Source organism: Fukomys damarensis, unplaced genomic scaffold (genome assembly GCF_012274545.1).
Source record: "Fukomys damarensis isolate Sample0158 unplaced genomic scaffold, DMR_v1.0_HiC HiC_scaffold_37, whole genome shotgun sequence".
Taxonomy (NCBI): domain Eukaryota; kingdom Metazoa; phylum Chordata; class Mammalia; order Rodentia; family Bathyergidae; genus Fukomys; species Fukomys damarensis.
Genome location: NW_022900949.1, coordinates 12060054 through 12081103, shown reverse-complemented (window position 1 = coordinate 12081103; position 21050 = coordinate 12060054). Strand labels below are relative to the sequence as shown.

Here is a 21050-nt window from a genome sequence, read left to right as displayed (position 1 = left end):
AGCTGCATCTGCATGGAGGTAAGGGGCGGGGCAGGTGGCTCTTCGTCCTCCAGCAGCACCTGGGGGGGTTGAGCCATGGGGGGTTGTGGGAGCAGAGGTGGCTGGGCCAGGGCCGGGGATACAGTGGGGGGCCGGGTAGGTTTAGGGGGCAGGGCAGCAGCTCGGTTGCTGGGCCGAGATGGCTGCTGGGGCAGCGCATTGTGCAAAGCTGAAAGGACACATCAGGGCGGCAGTGAGGGCTGAGGGCCCCGTGACCCTGGTCTGGCCTCTCTGTTCCATCCTAACTTCACCTGGACTCTGGGGACTAACTCCTACCCTCCCTCCCTCCCAGCTAGCAACCTCTTCCCACACTCCACGACTTCCTACAAACCCCACAATAAAGACAGCTTCCAGTGAGATCTGCAGGAATAAGCTCTTCACCTGTCCCTGTGCTCTGTGCCTTCAACTCTTCCTCTTGTTCCCTGTTCTCAATGCAGTCCTCAGTGACTCATCTCCAGACTTGACCAGCCCACCAGAAGGGTGGTAGGCCTGGCCCTGTAATCACCCAGTACGTACTGTCCTGGACCCAAAGGACTAACTTTGTCAGGATGAGAGTGACTCCCAATCCCTGCTGGGAGCTGCCAAGAGGGGGTTCCAACTTTTCCATCTAACACAACACCTGGCCCTACAGAACTAAACCAGCATCTTCTAAATCAGAGTACTAGCTAACTCCATGCCAGGCACATCCCAGAGTATCTCCTTAAATTTCTAAGATGGCCTTCAGAAGCTGCTGACCACAGCAACTGAGACTAAGTACTCAAACTATGCAGTCCCAGTATAGCAGATCCAAGGCACGGAAGGGGTTACAGCCATGCTCACCTGGAGGAGAGACCACGGTGTGCTGGTTGAGATGGGGCGGAGTGCTGTGCTCAGGCGGCTGGGGCAGGTGAGGGGGCAGCTCAGGCTGCTGCAGGTGCAGGATGGGCTGGGTGAAGTGGCCGATGGGGTCGAAGACACTGCCTGGGAGCTGAGGCTCCAGGACTGGCACCTGGGCAGTGATGAAGGGCGGGGGCGAGGACTTCAGCGCTGGGGCTGCCTGTTGTGGCATAGAAGGGGGGGGCTGCGGGGGTGGGGGTTGCTGTTGCTGCTGCTGCTGCTGTTGTTGTGGGGGTGGCGGAGGCTGCTGGGGAGGCGGGGGTTGCTGTTGGGGCACAGGAGCTGGGGCTGGCTGCATCTGCTGATGGTGGTGGTGATGGTGCTGCAGGCAGACAGAAGACACAGACTGACATCAGGCAGGGAGAATAGGCCCAGGACAGAGCCAGGCTGTCCTTGGGGCTCACAGGGCTGAGAAGCTAGCTCTCATCTAAGAAGGGGACACTCTTCAGCCACATACCTTCTTCTGATCCCTCCCAGGATGCCCCTTCTTTTTTGACTTCGGAGCCATCTCTGCAGAGAAAAGAGAAGGTAGTGAGGCTCTGGGGGAGAACGTTGTAAGATGTCCTTGAATGCAAATGAAAAAAGGGAGGGCACGGGGTGGTCGGGATGGGAGCCAGTGACACTGAGCAAGTGTGTCTGGGTTGGGTCCGGGAAGCTGGACATCGGGGAAAGATTTGTCACCTACCATCTGCTAATTTTTCCTAGTTGGGGCCATGTGTGAAAAAAATCAAAGGCTCCCTTGCCAAGCTTCAGCCCATAGGCACCATAAAAGGCTGCCCCCTTGGCTCCACTGGACTGAGCTGTGGAGACCTTGCCCAATGCCTGTTTGTGGTCAGGCTTTGGGCAAATGAGGAGCAGCTGCATGCTCTGGACCCCACCCCACCTGCTGCTTGGAATAACCACCTGGGATGTCTGAAATGGTCCCATTCATTACACTTGAACAAAGGTGAGGTTCTGAGAAGCAAGGGGACTTGTTCAGGATTGCATAGCTACAGCTCAGCAATGTGGGGGACCCCAAGATCACAAGGCCCTCTGAGGATCACAGCTTTCCATTTTCCCAGAGGGAAGGAGAGCAGCTCAGGCTGGGGTTCAAAGTGCAATGGTGTGGTCATGGGAGGTCAGCTTGGCCCAGAGCCATGGGATGGGTGAAGAAAGTGCTGGCAAGTGGGAAAGCAGAGGACCCTTGAGGACCTTGAGGGAGGGAAGGAAGCATCATGGCCTCACCAGAATGACCGTAGGCAGGTGCTCACTGCCATGGCTATCAAAGGACAGCAACCTGTTTCCCCTTCCTCAGGAGAGACAGACATCAGAGAGGCCTTGTTCTGGGACACAGTAAATGTACTCCAGAGAAGGCAGCATGTGCGCTGGCTCCTCAGGGACTGATGGCTGGCACCGCAGCTGTGCAGCTGTGTGTGGGCCTGACTCGAGGTGCACTCAAGAGCCTATACACCCCACTTCTGGCTGCACCCAGAGGGTCACTCTTAAGAACTCTGGCAGCTGGATGCCCCCCTCAACACAGACATTGTGTAAGCCCCAGAGAAAGAGCACCCCTGCTGGTGTCCCTGGGCTGCCATGTCATAGTTGCCAGCCACCAGGTAGAAAGTCACAACCACCAGGGTGGAGGTTAGAACCATGGAATTAGACCTTTTGGATTTGTCACTGTGGGGCACCTTCTGGCTTTGTTTTCCCCTGAACTCCCTTCTCAAGACACCAACTCTTGCTGCTGGTGTCTAAGAATGTCTTGCCCAAATCAAGGATACAGCTCTGCTCAGAGCTGCTTTGAGGGTCACACTAAGCCTCTGTGAGATGCATGGCCCCTGAGGTGCAGTGTGCCACTAAAAGGGATGAGGAGGGACCTTGTGCCAGGCAAAAGCTTACCACTTCATGCAAGAGACAAGACACACACCTCAGCAGCTAGACACAGTCTCATACAAATGGCCAAGGGTAGTAAGCGAGGACAACTAGGGTACGGGAAACAAAGACCAGGTCCCAAACCTGAATACCAGAACAAAGGGCTCAGGAATCTTCTGGTCAGTGAAAACCTGAACACAGGTATATGCTCTTGTGGGTGAGACACATAAAAAGGGAGTCTGGGCAGATCCATGGGATCAGAGCAAGAGGGCACCTGGTATTGCCATGGAATGGAGAACACTGGTTGGGAGAGGCTGGGAGTCCCAGTGCCTCAGCAGCACAGGCCCTGACCCAAGGGCAGGAGGAACAGGCCAGGGCTTCTCGAGGACGGGCTCCTCTCCCATACTGCCAAAGCAAGGAGGCTGCTCAAATGCTGGCTGCACTTCTGAGGGAAGTCAGGCACGGAGAAGTGAAGTTAGGCAAAGAGGTCAGGCCACCACGTGAATCTGACCTGGAGAAGCCTCAGGGACGAGCCCAGACATGGAGTGGTGGTGGGAAGGGGCCAGAGTGCCTTGCAGTCCGGTAACCTTGAACAAAGCATTGTTTTCCCATTTAGAATTCTAAGCCAGACCCCTGTTCTTTGCTCACAGGCTATGAACAGAGACCCACATGGGCAGGCTGGAGACCAAGCACAGTGGGCCTGTAGGCTTTCCAGAGAGCACATCACAGGAGTGTCCCAAGGCTCTTCTCCAGAGCACAGGAGAAGTAGGAGGCACAAGGCAGATACCCAGGCCCAGGCGAGACTAAAGATGGTGGTGGGAGCCGATGAGAGATGGGACCCCTCTGACTCCTGTGGTTTGAGCCTTGTGTTGGAATTACCAGTAAGAAGACAAGAACAGGAAGTGCACAGGTTCACGACACACCAGCCCCAGACCACCCCCCAACCACAAAACTCTCTAGAGAGGGTTACATGGAAATGGCCTCAAGTACTGTGTGATCTTTATTCCATGACAATCTTCAACTCAACACAGGTTTCATCTTTACATAGGATGGTATTTGTACAAAGAAATAAAATGTTGCGGTAAAAATCTGATTAAAACACTGATTTTTCCCACTCCCACCCTGCCCCACTCAAGCCAAGGAGACAGAAAGGAGGGTCAGGGCAGGGGAGAGGAGAGAGAAAGGCAGAAGAGAACAGTCCTCCATTGCCCCTGTCTGGCTCCTCTACCCCTCTTACACAGTTCCTCCATGGGACCCACAGCCAGCTGGTGCACTGAGCACTCAGCTGGTATCTCATTTGTTGCCCAGGAACAGGAAGCTGCCAACAAGGAAGACTGGGTGGGCACTGTCCTTTCTGACTGTGTTCCTGGGCACTAAGCACCCTAAGTTGAAAGAGCTTTTAAGTTCAAAGGGGCCCAAGTGTCCTAGCCAGATGGAAACCCCAAGGGCAAGAAGGACGGGATGCCTGGTGAGAGGATCCTGCAGAAGGGCTGGCCTGTATGCACACGTGTAGGGAGGAGTGGGGCAGCATGTGGCTGAGACTGAGACACCATGGGAATTCAGGCTGCCGTTTGGTCCAAGACAGCAGGAATCTTCCCAGAAAGATAATGCCAGCAGCTTCCCAACTGTCCTGTGGAATCTCTGGGTATGAAGCACCCCCATCCCATCCCAGCCAAGTTCACTGGGAACACATCAGGCACAGGTGAAAGGGCAGCTCAAAATAGTATGTTTGGCAAATGGAGCTGACTGGAAGCCTGATGCCCAGAGGACTGGGAGCAGCCTAGGAACTCACAAATATCAGTACAGGGCCCAGAGAAGGCTGGAGCTACACTCTGTGGCCACAGACACTCTGGGGCAGCAAGCAATCCAAAGACCCAAGGAGCTTGGGAGGGCTGTTGGTAGGGGTCAGCACCCATGGTCTGCCCATGAGTGGCACCTCCCTAACCTACCAGCTCCAGAAGGTGGGCTCTCAGGTGCTGGATGGCTGCACAAACTACCCTTTTAAAAAGAAGGGGGGAAAAATAGGGGTGGGGGGTGTCCATAAAATGCAGATGCAGTTCCTTAGGCAAAATCAGGCAATTTTTAAAAGGGTTGATATTTATTTTTAGAGCAAAAAAAGTCTATCTGGTACCTCCGGAAGGGCTTGGATGATGTGCCTGCCCGCCTCCCCAGCAGCTGTCGTCATCCTAGGGGCCTGAAGACCAGGAGGATGCTCATGCTGGAAACACCCCTCAGAGATGCACAACAGGCAGCCCACAAGGGGCTGTGATACCCTCTCATTCACCACCCAGATCCTGGCCTCAGAGGTTGGGGCTGATGGCCTGAGTGCCCCACAACAGCAGCCCTGACGGTACTTTCCCTAAGTGACTTGAGCAGAAGAGGTCAGAGAAGTAGGAAAATGCCCACTAGAACCGAAGCTTCAGAAATGCACAGCAACAATGGGGATGGAAGGAGGACTTCAGGAGGCTGTGGGTCAGTGGTGGCTGGTGATAGCCTCCAGCTGACCAACCCAGCCAGGAAGGCCCAGTGGCCTCGTCTCCATAGCCCCCATTCCTCAGGTGAGAACATCTTCCTTAGGCTGAATGTGATCTTTCCTGGGCTAAAGTCACTGCAAGGTCTCAGGGGAACCAGGGTCTGGAGTCTCAGAAAGAGCCGGGGACGAAGAAAGAACACACACTTGTGATCAGGCTTCGCTTGGGGAGCAGCACCACATGTATGCATGTATGGGGGGATTGTCATACCCTCCAGGAGATGCCACCACCCAGAGGACCCAGATGACCAGAGAGGCTGGGTGGGACAGCCAGGCAGTCTTTGCACAAGGAGGCCTGGGCAGGCAGCCAGGCAGGCAGCCTTCCCGAAGGCGGGACTAGGCGTGTGCTGCTGGACATGACTAATCCACCCCGGGGACAGGCCCAGGGCTCTGAGGAATTCCATAACTTGATGGAGTCCTGTCCCTTTCACAGAAGAAAATGGATTTAAGCTATATAGCTTGCTGGGAAGGAATCTGGAACTGAAGACGTTTTATTAAGAGTCCGTGTCCAATGATTAGGCAGGACCTACATAGAGGGAGAGAGAAACCAGTGTGAGAGAAATGGTGTGCAATGTACCATTCAAGTCACAAGAACAGAAGAACTGCAGATTGAGCCAGGCTCCTGTGCCTCAAGGGCCGAAAGGGCAGGAGAGAATGGTGCTGGAGACCAGGAGTCCTGCCCCTGCCTGGCTTGCTTGCAATGGATGAAGACAGACCCACCTTCCCCTTAGTCAGGCCACTGATCCGGCATGTGCAGAGTCTCCAAAACCACTGGCGCCTGTTCATGCTTCTAGACAGAGCTACTTCCACTAATGAGTTCCATGTGTGCCCTGCATTGAGCGGACACTGGTGTTCACACCGCTTTTGAAGTCCCTCCTTCTCAGGGTGAGAGGCGTTTCTGTCTTGTCCCGGTGGCCAGTCTGTGTCGAGCCCAGCAAGCATCTGCTGACTCTAGTCTGAGAAGGGGATCCCAGCCCCTCCACATGGCATAGCTAGGGAAAAGCCTCCAAGAGATGAGATGCTGGAGTACAGGACCTCTAGCTGAGGGAAGGTAAAGAGCAAAGCCTTATCTCTCCATTGCTCTAGATCCCCAAAGCAAAGCAAAACCCACAAACTGTAAAGGAGGAAACCGTGACACATATATTGTTGAGGAAAGGAAAACAGGGCAGGAAACACACACACACACGCACACGCACAGGCACAGGCACACACACACACACACAAAATCCTCAGAGTAACAAATAAATGAAACACAAGCTGAAGTCTTGTCCTTCCCTTCCTTTTTCAGGGCACCCAACATGGCTTCTGGAGCAGGAAGGGGTGGGGCTCATTCCCACCCACAGCAGGCCTCTGCTCTACTCAGGGATGCAGACTCCTGGCCCCCACCACATGGCTGGGAAAAACCCGCCCACTAGTCTCTCACTGTGGGCCACATTCCACAAGCATGGCCTTGCTCTGTGAAGCCCTGAATCGCTCCAGCTGCAACTCCTGGGTGTATATGGGGAGGGGGTAACACCTTGATGTGAGGACCCACCCCTACTCCCTACAGGGAACTCACCTTTTTCCAGGGGCAAAGGCCACACTCATCTGAGAGAAGTGACTGGAAAGAGTCCCTTCAAAGACCCTAGGGGCCAGGAAGCTGAGGCTAGCTGTGTGATTAAGAGTGTCCCATGGCCTCTGTCTGCACTTCCCAGCTCAAATCTTTCCAAAACATCAAGCATTCCTTTTCCCCCTAGAGCTACTAAGAAACACCCACATGCTCCAATCCTGGGAAAAGGAACACAGGAGACTAAAATAGCTAGTTTGTACTCCTGCTGCAACTAGATCATCAGGCAGGCCAAAGTCAAATCTTCCTGAATCCCTGTCTTACCCCAGGAAGCTGAGGAGGAAGGGGTTCTCCTAGAAGAAGCATGAGCAGTGTAGCCAGGCCTCCCCACAAAGATCTGCAGGTGGCATTTGGAAGAGTCAGACGCCAGCAATGTAATGAGCACTGTAGAATAGAGTCCTACATACCCCTTCTCCACAATGGCATGCAGACTCAATCTGAGCAGGGCAACAGCCCACTTGGACAGCAGTGGTAGGGGAGAATCAGGACCCTTTTCCGGTCTACCCAGCTCAGATTTGCAGATGCCCCATAGTCCTGCCTGTCCCGCCACTGATACCCTTAAGCAGCTCTGGACTTCAGCTGGAACTGAGATTCAACAAAAGACCACACAGTCCAAGTAATAGCTGGGTTCAGAGGAAGTAGTGGGACTGGCCATCAGCACTGTGTGATGCTGTGTAGGGTGCAGGAATACATGGTGGCCGGAGCCTACCTGGGAAAGTGGCCCCATCCCTCATCCAGGCCCAGTCTGCCTAAATTGCAACCCGGTCCCTGAGGTCTGGCCCTGTGCCCTAATTGGCCTGTTGAATGCTTGCCATGGACAGCTGCCAGAAGAGGGCTCTGTGCACCACCTTACCAGCTCCAGTTTAGTGCCTCTCTTCAGTTTCTTTTGATGATTCATGTCCTGGGGCCATGTCAGCAGAACTGACCCCTAGTACAAGTGACAAAAATAGGCCCTTTCAGGAATTTCGGCTCCAATCCAAAAGGAAACATAAGAACAACAAGGGCAAAACTAGCCCCAAAAGACCAAAGGGAAATACTTTCAATATCTCCCTCTTCTTTTCTACCCCCTTCCCCAAACTGCCTACAACTGGCCACAGAGATCCGGGCTGTCTGGCTCTGTGGACTCAGGAGAGCCACTGCCAGGAGTTGCCCACCACGTGCCCACACTACAAGGGTGCAGTGCCACACGTGGTCCCCACTTGGGATCTGTTGCACAAACCACTTGCACTGGTCCTCTCCTGAGGCGTGCCCAGCCAGCTCATGACAGAGCTCATCAGCACACACAGAGGCAAAGGGAAAGCTTCCAATCCATCTGCAGCCCTCTGGCCTGCATGTCAAAGACAAAAGGCAAAACCCGAAGTGGGAGGAAGGGTGTCTGAGAAGAGCCACAGCCCAGCCCAGCCCAGCCCAGGCAGCTGAGCAAGTGGTCAGAGCAGGATTGCTGGAGCATGAGAGCCTGTGAGCAGGCAGCTCCAAGACTGTAAATCTCATTCTCCTTCCCACCAAGACAGCTGTTCCCAGGACTCTCAGATTACTTATTGCACAACCTTCCCACTTTCTTTAAAGGGAGAAGGACGGACACACACACACACACACACACACACACACACACACACACACAAATGGGGAGAAAAAAACCTTGAGAAGCTCCAGCAGAAGCGAACTGCGTCTGGAAATGCTGTCTTGGTAGCCCCAGCACTAGGAGGGGTACAGAGCCCTCACTTGGGAGCTCACAGGGTTTCTGCTGAAAGCATGTATGCTGCCCTAGAAGGCTGTGGAGACCAGGGACAAAGGCCAGTCATGGATTCATAGTCAGGACTTGGTCAAAACCGCCCACCCCCAAAGCCAAGTTGGTTCAACGATTAACCCTCCCAGTTTCAATCTTGGCCACTTAGGCAACAAATCCCTGGTAGAAGCAGTCTTCTAGAAAACACAGTGAAAATGAGCTGCCAGCAGGAATGCTAATGTGGCCCAAGAACATGACCATTCACACTGCTGCACAGACTCAGCTCAAAGTGGCCCAGAGCCAGCCCTTCCCACCAGGGTCCTTTAATGCAGTGCCCCCTCCTGGATGGGATAAAAAAGCGAGGGGAGAAAAAAATAGTAATTTTTTTAAAAGTGATTTTTAAAAAAGCAAGGCAGGGATGCTGGTTAGAAAGGAAAAGGGTAAAAAAAAAAATTAAAAAAAGAAAAAAGATTTCAGATGTATCCTAAACAGACGCAATAAAGATTTAATATATTAAAAAACCAAAAAAACCAAAAAAAAAACAAAAGAAAGGAAAAGGGTAAAGGATGGTGACAGTTTCCACAGTTAGTGCTGCAGAAATGTAGAACATATATGGCTTAAAGGATTTCATCTCCTTTGGGCCCATTAAAAAGGAGGTATTCAGGGCACTGAAGTCCCGGAGAAGCCTAAAGCCTACCTCAAGGACCATAAGTACTTTGTCTCCTCAATTCTTGTTTCTCTGATAAGAGTTAGGCTGAGTCCACCCCACATACCTCTACAACAAAGCTCTATAAGGTGCCCTTGACCATCACTGACTGGTATGACAAGGTCATTATTTGCATGCACTCATTATAGAATTGGCATTTTTCCCACTTAAAGAGTAAAATTCTAGAGGTGGGATAGCTCCATGGAAGAACATATCAAAACATCCTTTGCCCAAAATACTTCTCTTTGTGGCTCTCCATACCCCAGCCTACATGGCAGAGTGCACCAGAGACTCCAGGGCTGCTTCCTGGGTGGTCTGCAGCTCATCTGTTCAGTGGGAGGAGCCTGACTTGTCTAGTGGCAACCTCACTCCCGTAAGCTATGTGTCTGGCCTCCCAGGTACACTGGCTTATTCCCTATCCTCTCCTTTGGCCTGTCTGAGCACCTGCTCCCCTAACAAAACCATATCCCCTCCCAAACCAGCTCCAGAACTTGGACCTGCCCCCCCACCTGATTCTGAACCTGTTGTTCAGAAGGTGGGTTTTGGCAGCGCATCCATGCAGGTCCAGAGAACGATGAGAAGGGACTGTTAGAAGGGTGGGACACACATGTCCAGATGCATGCAGAGTTAGAGCAGAGACAGGAGCAGCCAACACAGCAGCAGGCACACTCTCAGGAGGGCAGGCATCATCCAGAGTCTGGGTGACAGCAGGACCATGGGCAGACTGATGTGTGGGCTGCCAGCATATGTGACTCCAGTCTCAAGAGTCTAGCCAAACAATTCTCCTGGAGCAAAAGGCTAGGTAGGGTCACACCAAGGTCAATGGTACTATGTGGGCCTCCCAACACCCAGTTTTCAAGGCCCAGCCCTCTCCCCTTCCCCAATACAGAGCTCTGAAGTGTGAATGCCCTTGAACACTCATCCTCTCCAGCCCAGGCCTCAGCAGTGACAATGTTAGGGCCACGTACTTGCTCCCAGGGAGAAAGCTGACATTCTGGATGGACAGACAAGAGCCCAGCAGGTTCTCATGACCAGTTTCTGGGTTCTTAAAAGCCTGGGCACAGGACTGAGCTAGTGCCCAAAAGGAGTTGGAAAAGATACTTAAACACAAGTCACCTAACCTGTTTCAGAGTCTTCACTGTCAGAGGAGCTGGACTCACTGGTGCTCTCTGACTCGGAGGATGAGAAACCTTTCATCTTGGAGGAGCCAGCAATCACATCGACTTTCTCAGCTGCAATCCAAGCAAGAGGAACTATGTCAGGCAGGACCCAGACCCAGGAAGCTGCTGTTGGCTACAGTGTAGCCAAACACCCCTAAGGAAGACCCAGTGGGAAACCTGTGACCCATAAGCCTAACACTAGCTCCTGTCAGCTGCCACTGTCCCAGGACCTGTGCCAGCCCCACAGTTCCTAATAGCAGCCTACTGCACATGGGCCAAAATATGGAATTTCAAGGCCCTGCCAGTCTCTCAGAACAAACATCCTTTGAAGGATTTCTCAAGGACTGAGGAGACCAAGCAGAGCAGTTAATTTCCAGTGGCATGAAGTACTGTTTGCTTTGGGCTTGTTGGCATCCTTCAGCTACCTTTCTGGCTAAAGGTGAAGGTGACCTGTAGGGGACATGGCGCATGGGCACAAACCCAGTACTCTCATGAGGGGACCAAGGACCCCAGCTTGGATTGGAAACAAAGGCTGTGTTAAAAAATATTCGGACACAGGCCCCCACTCCTGCATTCCTGAGAGGAAACCAGTATGCCATGGTAAGACAGCAGACTGTCACCAGAGAGGGCCACATCACTGCTGATGCAGGATGAGCTAGCTCATTCTGACGTAGTGCAAGTACACAGGCCCCTGGGACACCGCTGCACGTTTTTCCTCCTGCCCCCACCCCAGATACCCCCAAAGACAGTTGATTTTCAGAGACTGAATGGCAGGCAGGCAGGGATGGAAGCAGCTGCTGTTTAGGAGTAAGGCTCAAAACACAGAGTTTCAGGTGGGTCCTAACCAGCCACCAGCCTGTGGGTCTAGAAAGGCATGGACAGATAGTCCAGGATCATGTGTGCTATCTGGGTCTGCAGGGCTTTCTATATCAAGGACACGGACCTTGTAGTTGGAAAAAAAAAACTCGTGGAAGAGAGGGCTACATTAGAAAGGGAAAATTAAATGAGGGTGTCTATGGGAAGGAGCCCCACACCCAGAGGGCCCAAGTGCACCTTGAGGTTTTCTTTTCTTCCGCAAACAGGAGGTGACATAGCGCTCCAACTCGCGCAATGTGGACGGCTTCAGGGTCTCAAAGTCAATCTCTATCTCATCAGGATTGGAGTTCTTAAGTGAAGGCTCCCGAGACTGGATGATGTGTACCACTCGCCCTAACTTCTCGCCGGGGAGTTTGTTGATGTCCAAGCTGAGCTGCCGCTTCTCCTCATATGACATAGGCTTGCATTTGTCCTCTTCTTCTGACTCATACGTGGGAAGGGGTTTGCTCTTCATGGGCGCTGGCTCCTTCTTGCTATGAAGGGACGATGCAGACACCATCAAGAACGGGTCCCCTGAGGAAGCTGGGCACTCAATCTTCCATGTGTATGTAGGGGAGGCTTCCCAAACCCCACCCATCTGTTCTTCACAAGAAAGGGGCCTGGGACAGCTCACTCCTTGGGAGCAAAATTAGAAACCAACCATAAACAGGGGCTGTGTGAGCTAGGGATCTGTTGAGGCTGCACTCTTGCCTCTGCACCACACTATCTTCTCCCAAATACTGTGAACTTGAAAGGCTCATTCCAGTGTTGGCACACACACCTGCAATTCCAGCATTCTGGGAGGCTGAGACAGGAGGATCACGAGTTCAAGGCCAGCCTGGGCAACTTAGTGAGATCCTATCTCATAATAAAAAATGGGCCAAGCATGGAGCTCAGTGTGAAGGCCCTGGATTCAATCTCTAACATCGCAAAGAAAAGAAAGCTCACCCTACAGAGAGGGCAGAAAGAGCAGCTAAGTACTACATGTGCATGACTGCCAACCTGACTACCAGTGTACCAGCTGCTATGCACCAGGGCAGCCTCCCTCCCCATAGAGGGCACTCTGGGATAGAGGGTCCCCACATGAGGAAGCACAGACCTCACATTACTGTTGCTGTTGTTTTTCTTTGTCTTTTTGGGAGGAAGTTCCTTGGCTTTGCTTTTCTTATTCTCCTCCACCTCCTCTTTCTTTTTGTGCTTTTCCTTTTTCTTTTCCTTCTTGTCTTTTTCCTTTTTCTTTGGTTTGTTCTGCTGGGGCTGCGAGAGGGCTGCAAGCTGCTCGTGCACGGCTTTGAGCTGAGGAGCAGACAGGCAAGATATATACCCACGCCGACACCTTCCTATCACCCAAGAGCTGAGGGCCAGCTAGCTCTGCACCATGCGAATGGTGAGCCCCAGGTGTCAGGCTGTGGGTATTTCACTGATCTGCCACACTCATCAGATTCCCAACTCCAAGTATTCCTTGTGTCTGCCTCACCAGAGAAGCTACCCAAGAAGAGGGAGGCTAAGACATCCTGGTATAGGATGTTCCTGAGAAGGAGGGTTCCAAAGAGGCCAGCCATGAGCAGACATGCTGGACCCTAAGGACCGGGTGACTGGCTGTCTTGGAGAGAGAGGAGCAAGCAGGCAGCCTCAGGAGAGACAAGACATCCTGCCTGGCCCTCTTACAGAGACTGGAGGACACAAAAGCCTCATATCTGCTCAGAAAGTGACCACCCCCACTCCCTCAACATAGACAACATATACATCTGTATGATCAACATGCACATAAACAGAGAGAAGAGAAAGACCACATGAGGATCAGTGGGAGTGAAGAGCTAGGCACATCTCAAAAATTCTGGGGAGACCACCAGTCCATGGACTCTGGGAGGCTGAGGACACAGCCATGCGGCCTCACCTGCTCCTGGAGTTCTGCCAGCCGCTGAGCTCGCTCTTCCTCTGAGTCATCAGTGGAGCTGTCACTGTCTGAAGAACTGTCACTACTGCTGTCACTGGATGAAGCAGGGGGCACCACTTTGGTGGGGGGTGGCACCACTGGGGAGGACACAGCCACCACAGGCTCCTCAGGCTCATCTGGCATCTTGGCAAAGCGCATCTCAAACACATCCTGGAGACAGAAAGCCAAAGTCACTGTGGCCTTGTCAGCTGCTGGGACAACTCGAGACACAAAGTAGGTGAGAGGATAAAAGGGCTATGAGGAGCGGGGCTACTCTCTGCTACTAACACAGGGAGCAAAGGGCTGGCTGACACCCTCTGGCAGGGCTTTATTTTATTTTATTTTATTTTTTGAGACAGAAAGTCTCACAATGTGGTTCAGGCTGGCTTTGAATTTACAGTGATCCTCCTGCCTCAGCCTCCCAAGTGCTGACACCGCAGATGTGTGACACTACACCCAGCAGGCATGGCTTTCAACGACTCTCAACAATTTGAAGAACCATGTGATCCTGACATAGCTGGATACTCACTCCCTGGGGACACAGCGACCCTAAGAAAAGTCTCCCCCCAAAGCTTCTGCCTGGTCTGTGGCTCCCGAAGGCTAATCTGTTAATCTTCAATTTTTTCCCTGCAGCATGGGAAGATGAAGTGCATGAGAACTGCATGTGAAAGAATCTCCTAGGCAGGTGGGAACAGCACATGCACAGGCCCTGAGGTGGAAGTATGCATGGCACAGTGCACAGCCACAGGACTTCTCAGATGCACCCAGGAGCATCTAACTGAGCAGGGTCAAGTCCCTGGCTAAGGCATCTCCAAGATATGCCAGGAAATGCTGTTGAGGTGCTAAGAAAAAGTCAATGACCTGGAGATGCCACATGGGCATAAGAACCCATTCCAGGAGACCCCAAGACCTTGTAACTCTAACACCTGCGAGGTCGTGGAGCTCAGGAAAATAGTAATCCTGCCATGCTCATGATTAAACCAATGATAACTCTAAGGACAGAGATGGAAGGAACAGAGCTGGCTTCCCTATAGGATTTTTAGACTTGCTTTAAGCATAGAATAAACTGATCAAAGTAACAATTCACACAATGAAAGGGACATTTCCCCAAGAGAATGTCACAGAGCAACACATGAAGCCAAGCACCAAGGCTGCCCCAAAAACTGTCCCACCTTGGCTTGCCAAAGGTCAAGACCAAACAGTAAGGAGCCCATGACAAGCTAGCTTCCATGAAAAAAATATCACCAGGCAGGCTGGGGTGCAGCTTCTTGATGGTGTCTGGCTGCATGACCCTGTCTAGGATGTGAGAATTCTGCTCTAGCAGGGGGCACCCTGGGAAACTCATGTGCCCATGGCATATCTTGCTGGTTACAATGGACATAGCCATCAAGCATCTATTAAATGGTAAAGAGAAACAAGCCTTTTTCCTCCACTTAGTCTACAGGAAGAAGGATGAGTAAACACATAGCTCTACACTGATTAGTGCTAACAGGGGACAGCAAGGAGTCACAATGCACTGGAAGTAACTGGGAAGGGTACACTGTGAACTCAGGGTGAGGGGTGGACCAGGACAAGTGGTGGAAGATAAACATTTCTTAGAGATCAGAGAAAATGAAGCTAAGGAAAGAGGAAGAATGGGCAAGAATGCTAACAGGCCTAATTTGGGGCTAGTAGGAGTCCAGAAAATCTAACTGGAAAAATACTAAGGGCCAGGATCTTATGAGGAACAACACTGATGGGAGAGTGAGGAAAGAAAATGATAGTGATGAACAGCGGACGACAGCACCCACCCAGGAGAAAACAGGTCTTCTGCTGTTGGGTCTACATCATCTTGAGTTGGGCACACACCACTGGTTTCAGAACAAGCACCTTTTTGCTAGAATGAGGACCAATGCTCAAACATTCTTGGAGATAAGGGTTGCAGATGGAAACCCTCAGCAGAGGTATAATACACTGGAAATGGGAAACCCACGTGGAGGTGCCTGGTGGCTGGGGACATGGCCATTAGTGAAACACACATGCACACAACACACTCTCACTCTCCAAAACCCTCCTGCCTGTAAGGTCCAATGCAGGAGCCCAAGGTACTTTTCAGTTTACCTGTCCTCCTGAGAATAATTATACATAACCTAGAATCTGTGGTAACCCCTTCAGCCCAATAAAATTGGTAGCCACATGGGCTGCAATTGCTACAAAACTTCCTTTAATCACTCTTCACAACACAGCAAAGTAAAAGGCAGGACTACCAGTGGCTATCCTGAGGCCCCTGAGGAAATGCCAAGCCTAGAGGCTTCTGGTCATCTTCGTGGCCATGGATCCTAGGCTGTGGGATGTGGATTTTCTAAAGGCCCAGAATTTAAGAACTAGAAGAAGAAAGTAAATGTATCCTCTATACCTAAAATGTATCAATAAACTCAATGAGGAAAAAAAATAAAATAAAAAAATAAAACCTTCAGTACATTAGAAAAAATAATAAAAGTAAATGTATCCTCTTCTGTGTAAATTTCTAGACACATCCCATTTTGGGGGCATGACCTAACTAAGCAGGTCCCAACACCTCTTAAAGAAGCAAGCAAGAAAGTAATGGGAGAACTTAGAAGAGAAAATGGAACACAAAGCCTGAGGTGCCACAAATATCACAACTGCCTTCCAGAAGAGGTGGGAAAGACAGCATACTCTCAGAAACCGAGAGGTTCTTCCACAGCACACCCTTCCACCACTGCCTCAACTGGACCCTCAAGGTGAGGCTCATGTCTACTCCAGTCTGGTTCCTAGGTCACTGCCAAAGAAGAACCCTTTAGCTCAAAAGGCTACTGTGGGGTACACATCTCAGTGGTCACACTACAGGTGAAAAACTGCATGTCTGGGCAGTTTCACCCGCTCCCAGAAGGAGAAAAATGCAAACAGAACAAATTTTGTTAACAATCAAAGACTGTGAAGAGGGAGTGGCTCCAAGGTATCATCCGTCAAGGCCAGAAAACAAAAAATGAGGAAGAGCGCACTGAACATATTAGAGGGTGTAGTCTTGTTTTAGTCCTTTCTTTAATAAACTAGCTCAAAATAGCACTCTTGGGTACTGACAGAGACAGAACTTGTTTGGGTTTCACTGTTTCCATGAGGGCAAATAAAGGATATGGGTATCAGATCTAGGCAGCATGAGCAAAAGCTACAGCTTCTCAAGAGAACAGGAGGGACATAGGGATCTGTGGGATAAATCTGAAAGCACCACTGCCACTAGGTGGCTCTTTTAAGAACTGCAATAAAATTAAAAGGCCAGAACACCAAGGGGGTAGTCTTTGTGAAGACAGACAAAACCAAACTGGTTTTGCAGAGCCTCTTACCCAGCCAAAATCAGAGAAAAAACAAACAAAGAAAACTAACAAACAAGCCTTAGAGATAAAAACCTTCCAATATGAGCGTAGGTTTGACTAAAAAGAGCTAGGTCCACATTAGTAGTAAAGAGTCCACGTGGCATCATCCACAGGGAAATAGGTTTTTCTACCCCATAGTTGAGGGCATGCCCTCTGAACTAAAGGCAGCCCCGACTAGACAGACGGAGGCAAGTGACAGCAGGGTGAGTGACGTAAGTCCTCAGCTCCAGTGGTAGCACTCTGGGACAAAGTCTGAAGCTGGCAGAGCTGGGCTCAGGTGACCTTTCTGTAACACAGACCCTCAGAACACCAAAGGCCTTACAAGCTCTCTGCCCGAACACTAAAAAGAGTACTATGTAAGCCCACAATGAGCACACTTGCACCTCTTGACATCAGGTGGCCCAACCCACAGCCTGCTCAGTCAGACCTGTAAACAAAAGCAACCTATGGCCTTGGGGAGAAAAGGCTAGGAATTTTTATGATTTTGTATGTTTACTTTCAAAGAACTTTAAACAGCAGATTATCAAAGTATTAAATATTGACTTATCCAAAATTTTCAACTCTTCATCTTATTACCCAAAGATAACCACTGTTTAAATTTAGGTACAAATATCCTTTAAAATACAGAAGTGAATTAGTTTACACATTTATGCAACTTCTCCTTTGCCTCTCACATGTGCATTTTACAGTGTGGACCACCCAGGACTCTCAACTTGGAAGGAATGGAAATATGAATTCCCTTATTAGAGAATTATGGTCACAAAGAACACCTAAACAGCTACTATGCAGCTTAAGGACAAACAAATGCTTTCAAGGATCTGGTGAAGAAATACCCACAGGCAAGCAGCTACCTTGGCTCACAACTGTGACAAACTATCTGGAAAGTGTGTCCTCCACCAACTTGAGTCAGGTCTATTTTAGGAAAAAACAAAACAAAAAAAACAGCCACGCACAGCACATATGCCCTTCCAGCCAAGGGTAAGAAAGTGGAGACGGAGGGCAAGAAGGGACAGAGGAGGGAACTTTCAGTGGATCACCCCAAAATGAATTTAGCCACTTTGTTCTGATAGAAAGTAAATAACTGCAACCTAAAATGTATGCCTTGGCCTGAGGTGGGTGGGCTCTTCCAAGGTGACATACACACATTATCCCAAGGCAAGCAAGGAGTCTGTCTGGCTTGCCCTCCACAGAGACTTACCTGGAGCTTCCGGGCCATAGCTACCACCTCATGGTCAGGAGGGTTATACTTATAGCAGTTGGAGAACATCAATCGGACATCTGCACCAAATTCCTGAGCATCTCGGTACTCACGGGACTCTAGCTTCGACTGGAAAGATAAGATAGGTAGAGTTAGTTGTGTCTGCCCTTGTTTTGATTGGGGTGGTCAGTGGCAGCAGTGAGAACTACCTGTAGGATGCAGGCCAGATTTGGGGTAGAAATGCACATAGGCCTTGACCCCATTTATAAGCATGGTATGGACAAGGAGGCTTTCAACAGCAAGTCTGGGGCTGCAAACCCAGTCTGTTAGCATGCCATGCTTACCTCTGGGGGTCATCGTTAACTGCCTAAATTTGGGTCAAAAGGACACAGAATCCCAGAAGGCTTAAACCAGAACTGAAGAAGGGAAGATGAAGAGCAGGATGAGTCCAGCCCTGATTTTGCATACACTTTTCTTGGGGACATGGAACAGGACACTGGTCAGGACGCAGCACCACTCCCTGCTTTGACTAACTCATATTTAGGCTCTTTTACTCTACTCCCAGAAGGAGAAAAATTCAGTCTTAAAAAAGGACTCAAAACACTCCAGAGAAAACGTCACCTGACTCCATCACAAAGAAGCTGGCCATGAACTGTCAAGCCCTCCTACAACATCCACCAGGTACAAGGCACCTGGGATACTGGGGCGTCAGGGCCAGAGGGTACATCTTGTCTCTCCTCAGACAAGGGGAAGGGGATAGCTCTACTGCCTGCAACCAAAAGCACTGTTAGGATGCATGTTCCCAAAACACCCAGTAGGGGGTGCTACGTTTCTCTAGGCTGCTGGGGAAATTTTACACAGCTCCACTAGTGGTAGTTAAACCCAGGGCCTTCCTCTAGTCTAGGAAGAAACCTGGGGAGAGAAGTCCCGAGGCTGAAGGAGGCCTCTGCCAACTCCACGCCCGCACCCCCACGTAGGGTCACCTTGATTGTGCTCATGTCCATAGGGTGCTTGATGATGTCACAGTAGTCGTGCAGGCCTAGCGCCTCCACATCCACCGGCTTGTAGAAAGGCCAAGCATAGGCGGCGTGCTTCTTGGCGAACATCTCCTTGAGAATGCCGCTGCAGCACTTGAGCTGTTCCGAGACCTTGTTGCTTTTCTCTGGCACTGGGTGCTGCTGTGAGTCAGGCACATCCTTCTTTGGAGGCTTTACAGGCCGGGTGCTCTCCCGCCGGGGGGGGCCCAGCTTGGCAGTCTTGGGCTCTGGGGCCAGTGAGGGTGGCTCATGAATGGAGTCAATGGTGGTGGGGGTGGTGGTGTCTGCTTTCCTCTTCACCCCCTTCTTTGTCTGCCAGGAACACAGATGTGTCAGGCTCCATCAGAGGTGGCAACCAGCACAGCTGCCCCCTGGGGTCATCCCTGAAACCAGGCCTCATCTACTATCCCAACAATCATAGGGGCTGGGCCCCAAGGCAGCTGGGCAGGTGAATGATAGAGGGAGAAGGAGACCAGATTCCACCACTCCTCCCTGCAGCTGGGGCTGAACCAGCCAGCAGTAGGAGGAGGCACACAATTGAGCTCAGGCTCTGTTTACTCCTGTGCTTATATTTAAAAAACCTCCCAGCCAGGGATTTAGCTCAGTGATTTCACCACCTGCCTTTCAAGTGCAAGGACCTGAGTTCGATCCCTAGTACCAACAAAACAAAACAAAAACCTCTCAAAGCTGTTTCTGACTGGGGGACCTCTCCCACAGTCCCCACAGGAGGCACAAGTCACAGACTATTCAGACAGTTCTGTAAACATACACAGTTTTAAACGAGAAGCAGAAACCCACTGGGAAGAGAAATGTGGTTACAAATTCTTTGGGTCAGAGGGTATCCCCTTCTGGGAAAGCTCTTCCCCAGGAATACTTGACAGTGCCTGAGGGACAGAATCCACTCTGAACAAAGCATCAGCAAGGATGGGACATCTGCCTTCTTCTACAAGCCCTTGTCCCTGGTGGCAGAAGCCTTCTTTGGACAGAAGCCCAAGATGCTTACCTTCACAGGCTGCGGGGTGGCTGCGATGATGGGTGGGTGGCTCTGCACAGGCTGCGGGGTGGGAGCGGGTGGGGGTGGTGGCTGAGGGGGCACCGGTGGGGGAGTCTGCAGTGGCTGGGGAGGCACCACTGTCATGACAGGTGTCTGAACAATGAGGTCAGGGGTGACAGCAGGGAAGGGGTGAGGCGTGGCCTGCACAGGTGGAGGATTCTGCTGAGTGGTCTGGGTCTGTGGAGGAGTTGATGCTTGAGTTGTGTTTGGTACCGTGGAGACACCAGGCTTTGCTGTCCCTATCATTCATAAAAAGGACAAGGAGTTAAGAGGCTGTGCTGACACGTGCTGGCTAACCCTGCCACATACCAGCACATATCTGTGTGGTACACTTGCATACAGAGCATGTGCATGTTCCAGATTTCACTGTGCCAAAGCCATCTATCTACCGCAAAGCTCAGGGAGCAGCGGGGCACACCAAATTTCACACATACTGGGCATCCCGGCCTGAAGGAGTGGAAGTCCATGCTGGGTGATATAAGCAGGACTATGGATGGGTATAAAAGAGACGTTCCTTGGAACATAAAAAACAGAGCTGTCCCCATTCCCAAAAGTGCTGCCCTCGGAGTGAGCATTATGGCAGGGCTGGCAGCAGCCACCCTTGGCCAAGGTTTCTGGAAACTGGCACGACTTCACCCAGAGCCACTAGGGATAGGTGGACAGCTACTGCCCTTCAAGATTATCTCAAGCTATGCCTCTGTGATCACACCCAGACACAAAAGGGTCACATGGCATGACCAACTGCTCCAAAATTGAGGGGTTATGACCAGGGAATTGGAACCTAGGACTATGACCTTGACTGCCACATCCTTCAAGAGCACACTAGATGCCATAAAAAAGAACAGACACCCAGCACTCTGTGAAAGAATCCTTCATCAGTGAGGTGCCCTTGGGCAGCACGTAGGCTCTCTGTGAAAAGCAAGTAGGGTCTCTGAGTTTCCCAATTCCCCTTCCCTAGGTACTCCTAGAATTGGATCAGAGAAGCTGTCGCCATGTCTGTGCCATGCACAGACCAAACACCTGGGCCCAGGAAGCAAGAAGTGAGGTCCTCTTAAAAGGATATGTCCTTGCAAGTGCAAGGGCCAGAGTTCGATCGCTGGTACCA

General features: G+C 51.2%; 1 protein-coding gene across 1 annotated transcript in view; it reads right to left on the bottom strand.

The window, feature by feature from the left end:
* The window catches only part of Brd4 (bromodomain containing 4), a 33558-nt gene that overhangs the window by 6266 nt on the left and 6242 nt on the right, over positions 1–21050 (bottom strand). The window contains exons 4-13 of the mRNA XM_010640197.1: positions 19895–20184; positions 18838–19203; positions 17855–17983; positions 13247–13456; positions 12449–12645; positions 11548–11843; positions 10456–10566; positions 1373–1425; positions 859–1237; positions 7–208 (exon numbers count right to left, since the gene is read on the bottom strand). Coding sequence (XP_010638499.1) covers positions 7–208; positions 859–1237; positions 1373–1425; positions 10456–10566; positions 11548–11843; positions 12449–12645; positions 13247–13456; positions 17855–17983; positions 18838–19203; positions 19895–20184 — 2233 coding nt within the window. The remainder of the gene's footprint in view (positions 1–6; positions 209–858; positions 1238–1372; positions 1426–10455; positions 10567–11547; positions 11844–12448; positions 12646–13246; positions 13457–17854; positions 17984–18837; positions 19204–19894; positions 20185–21050) is intronic.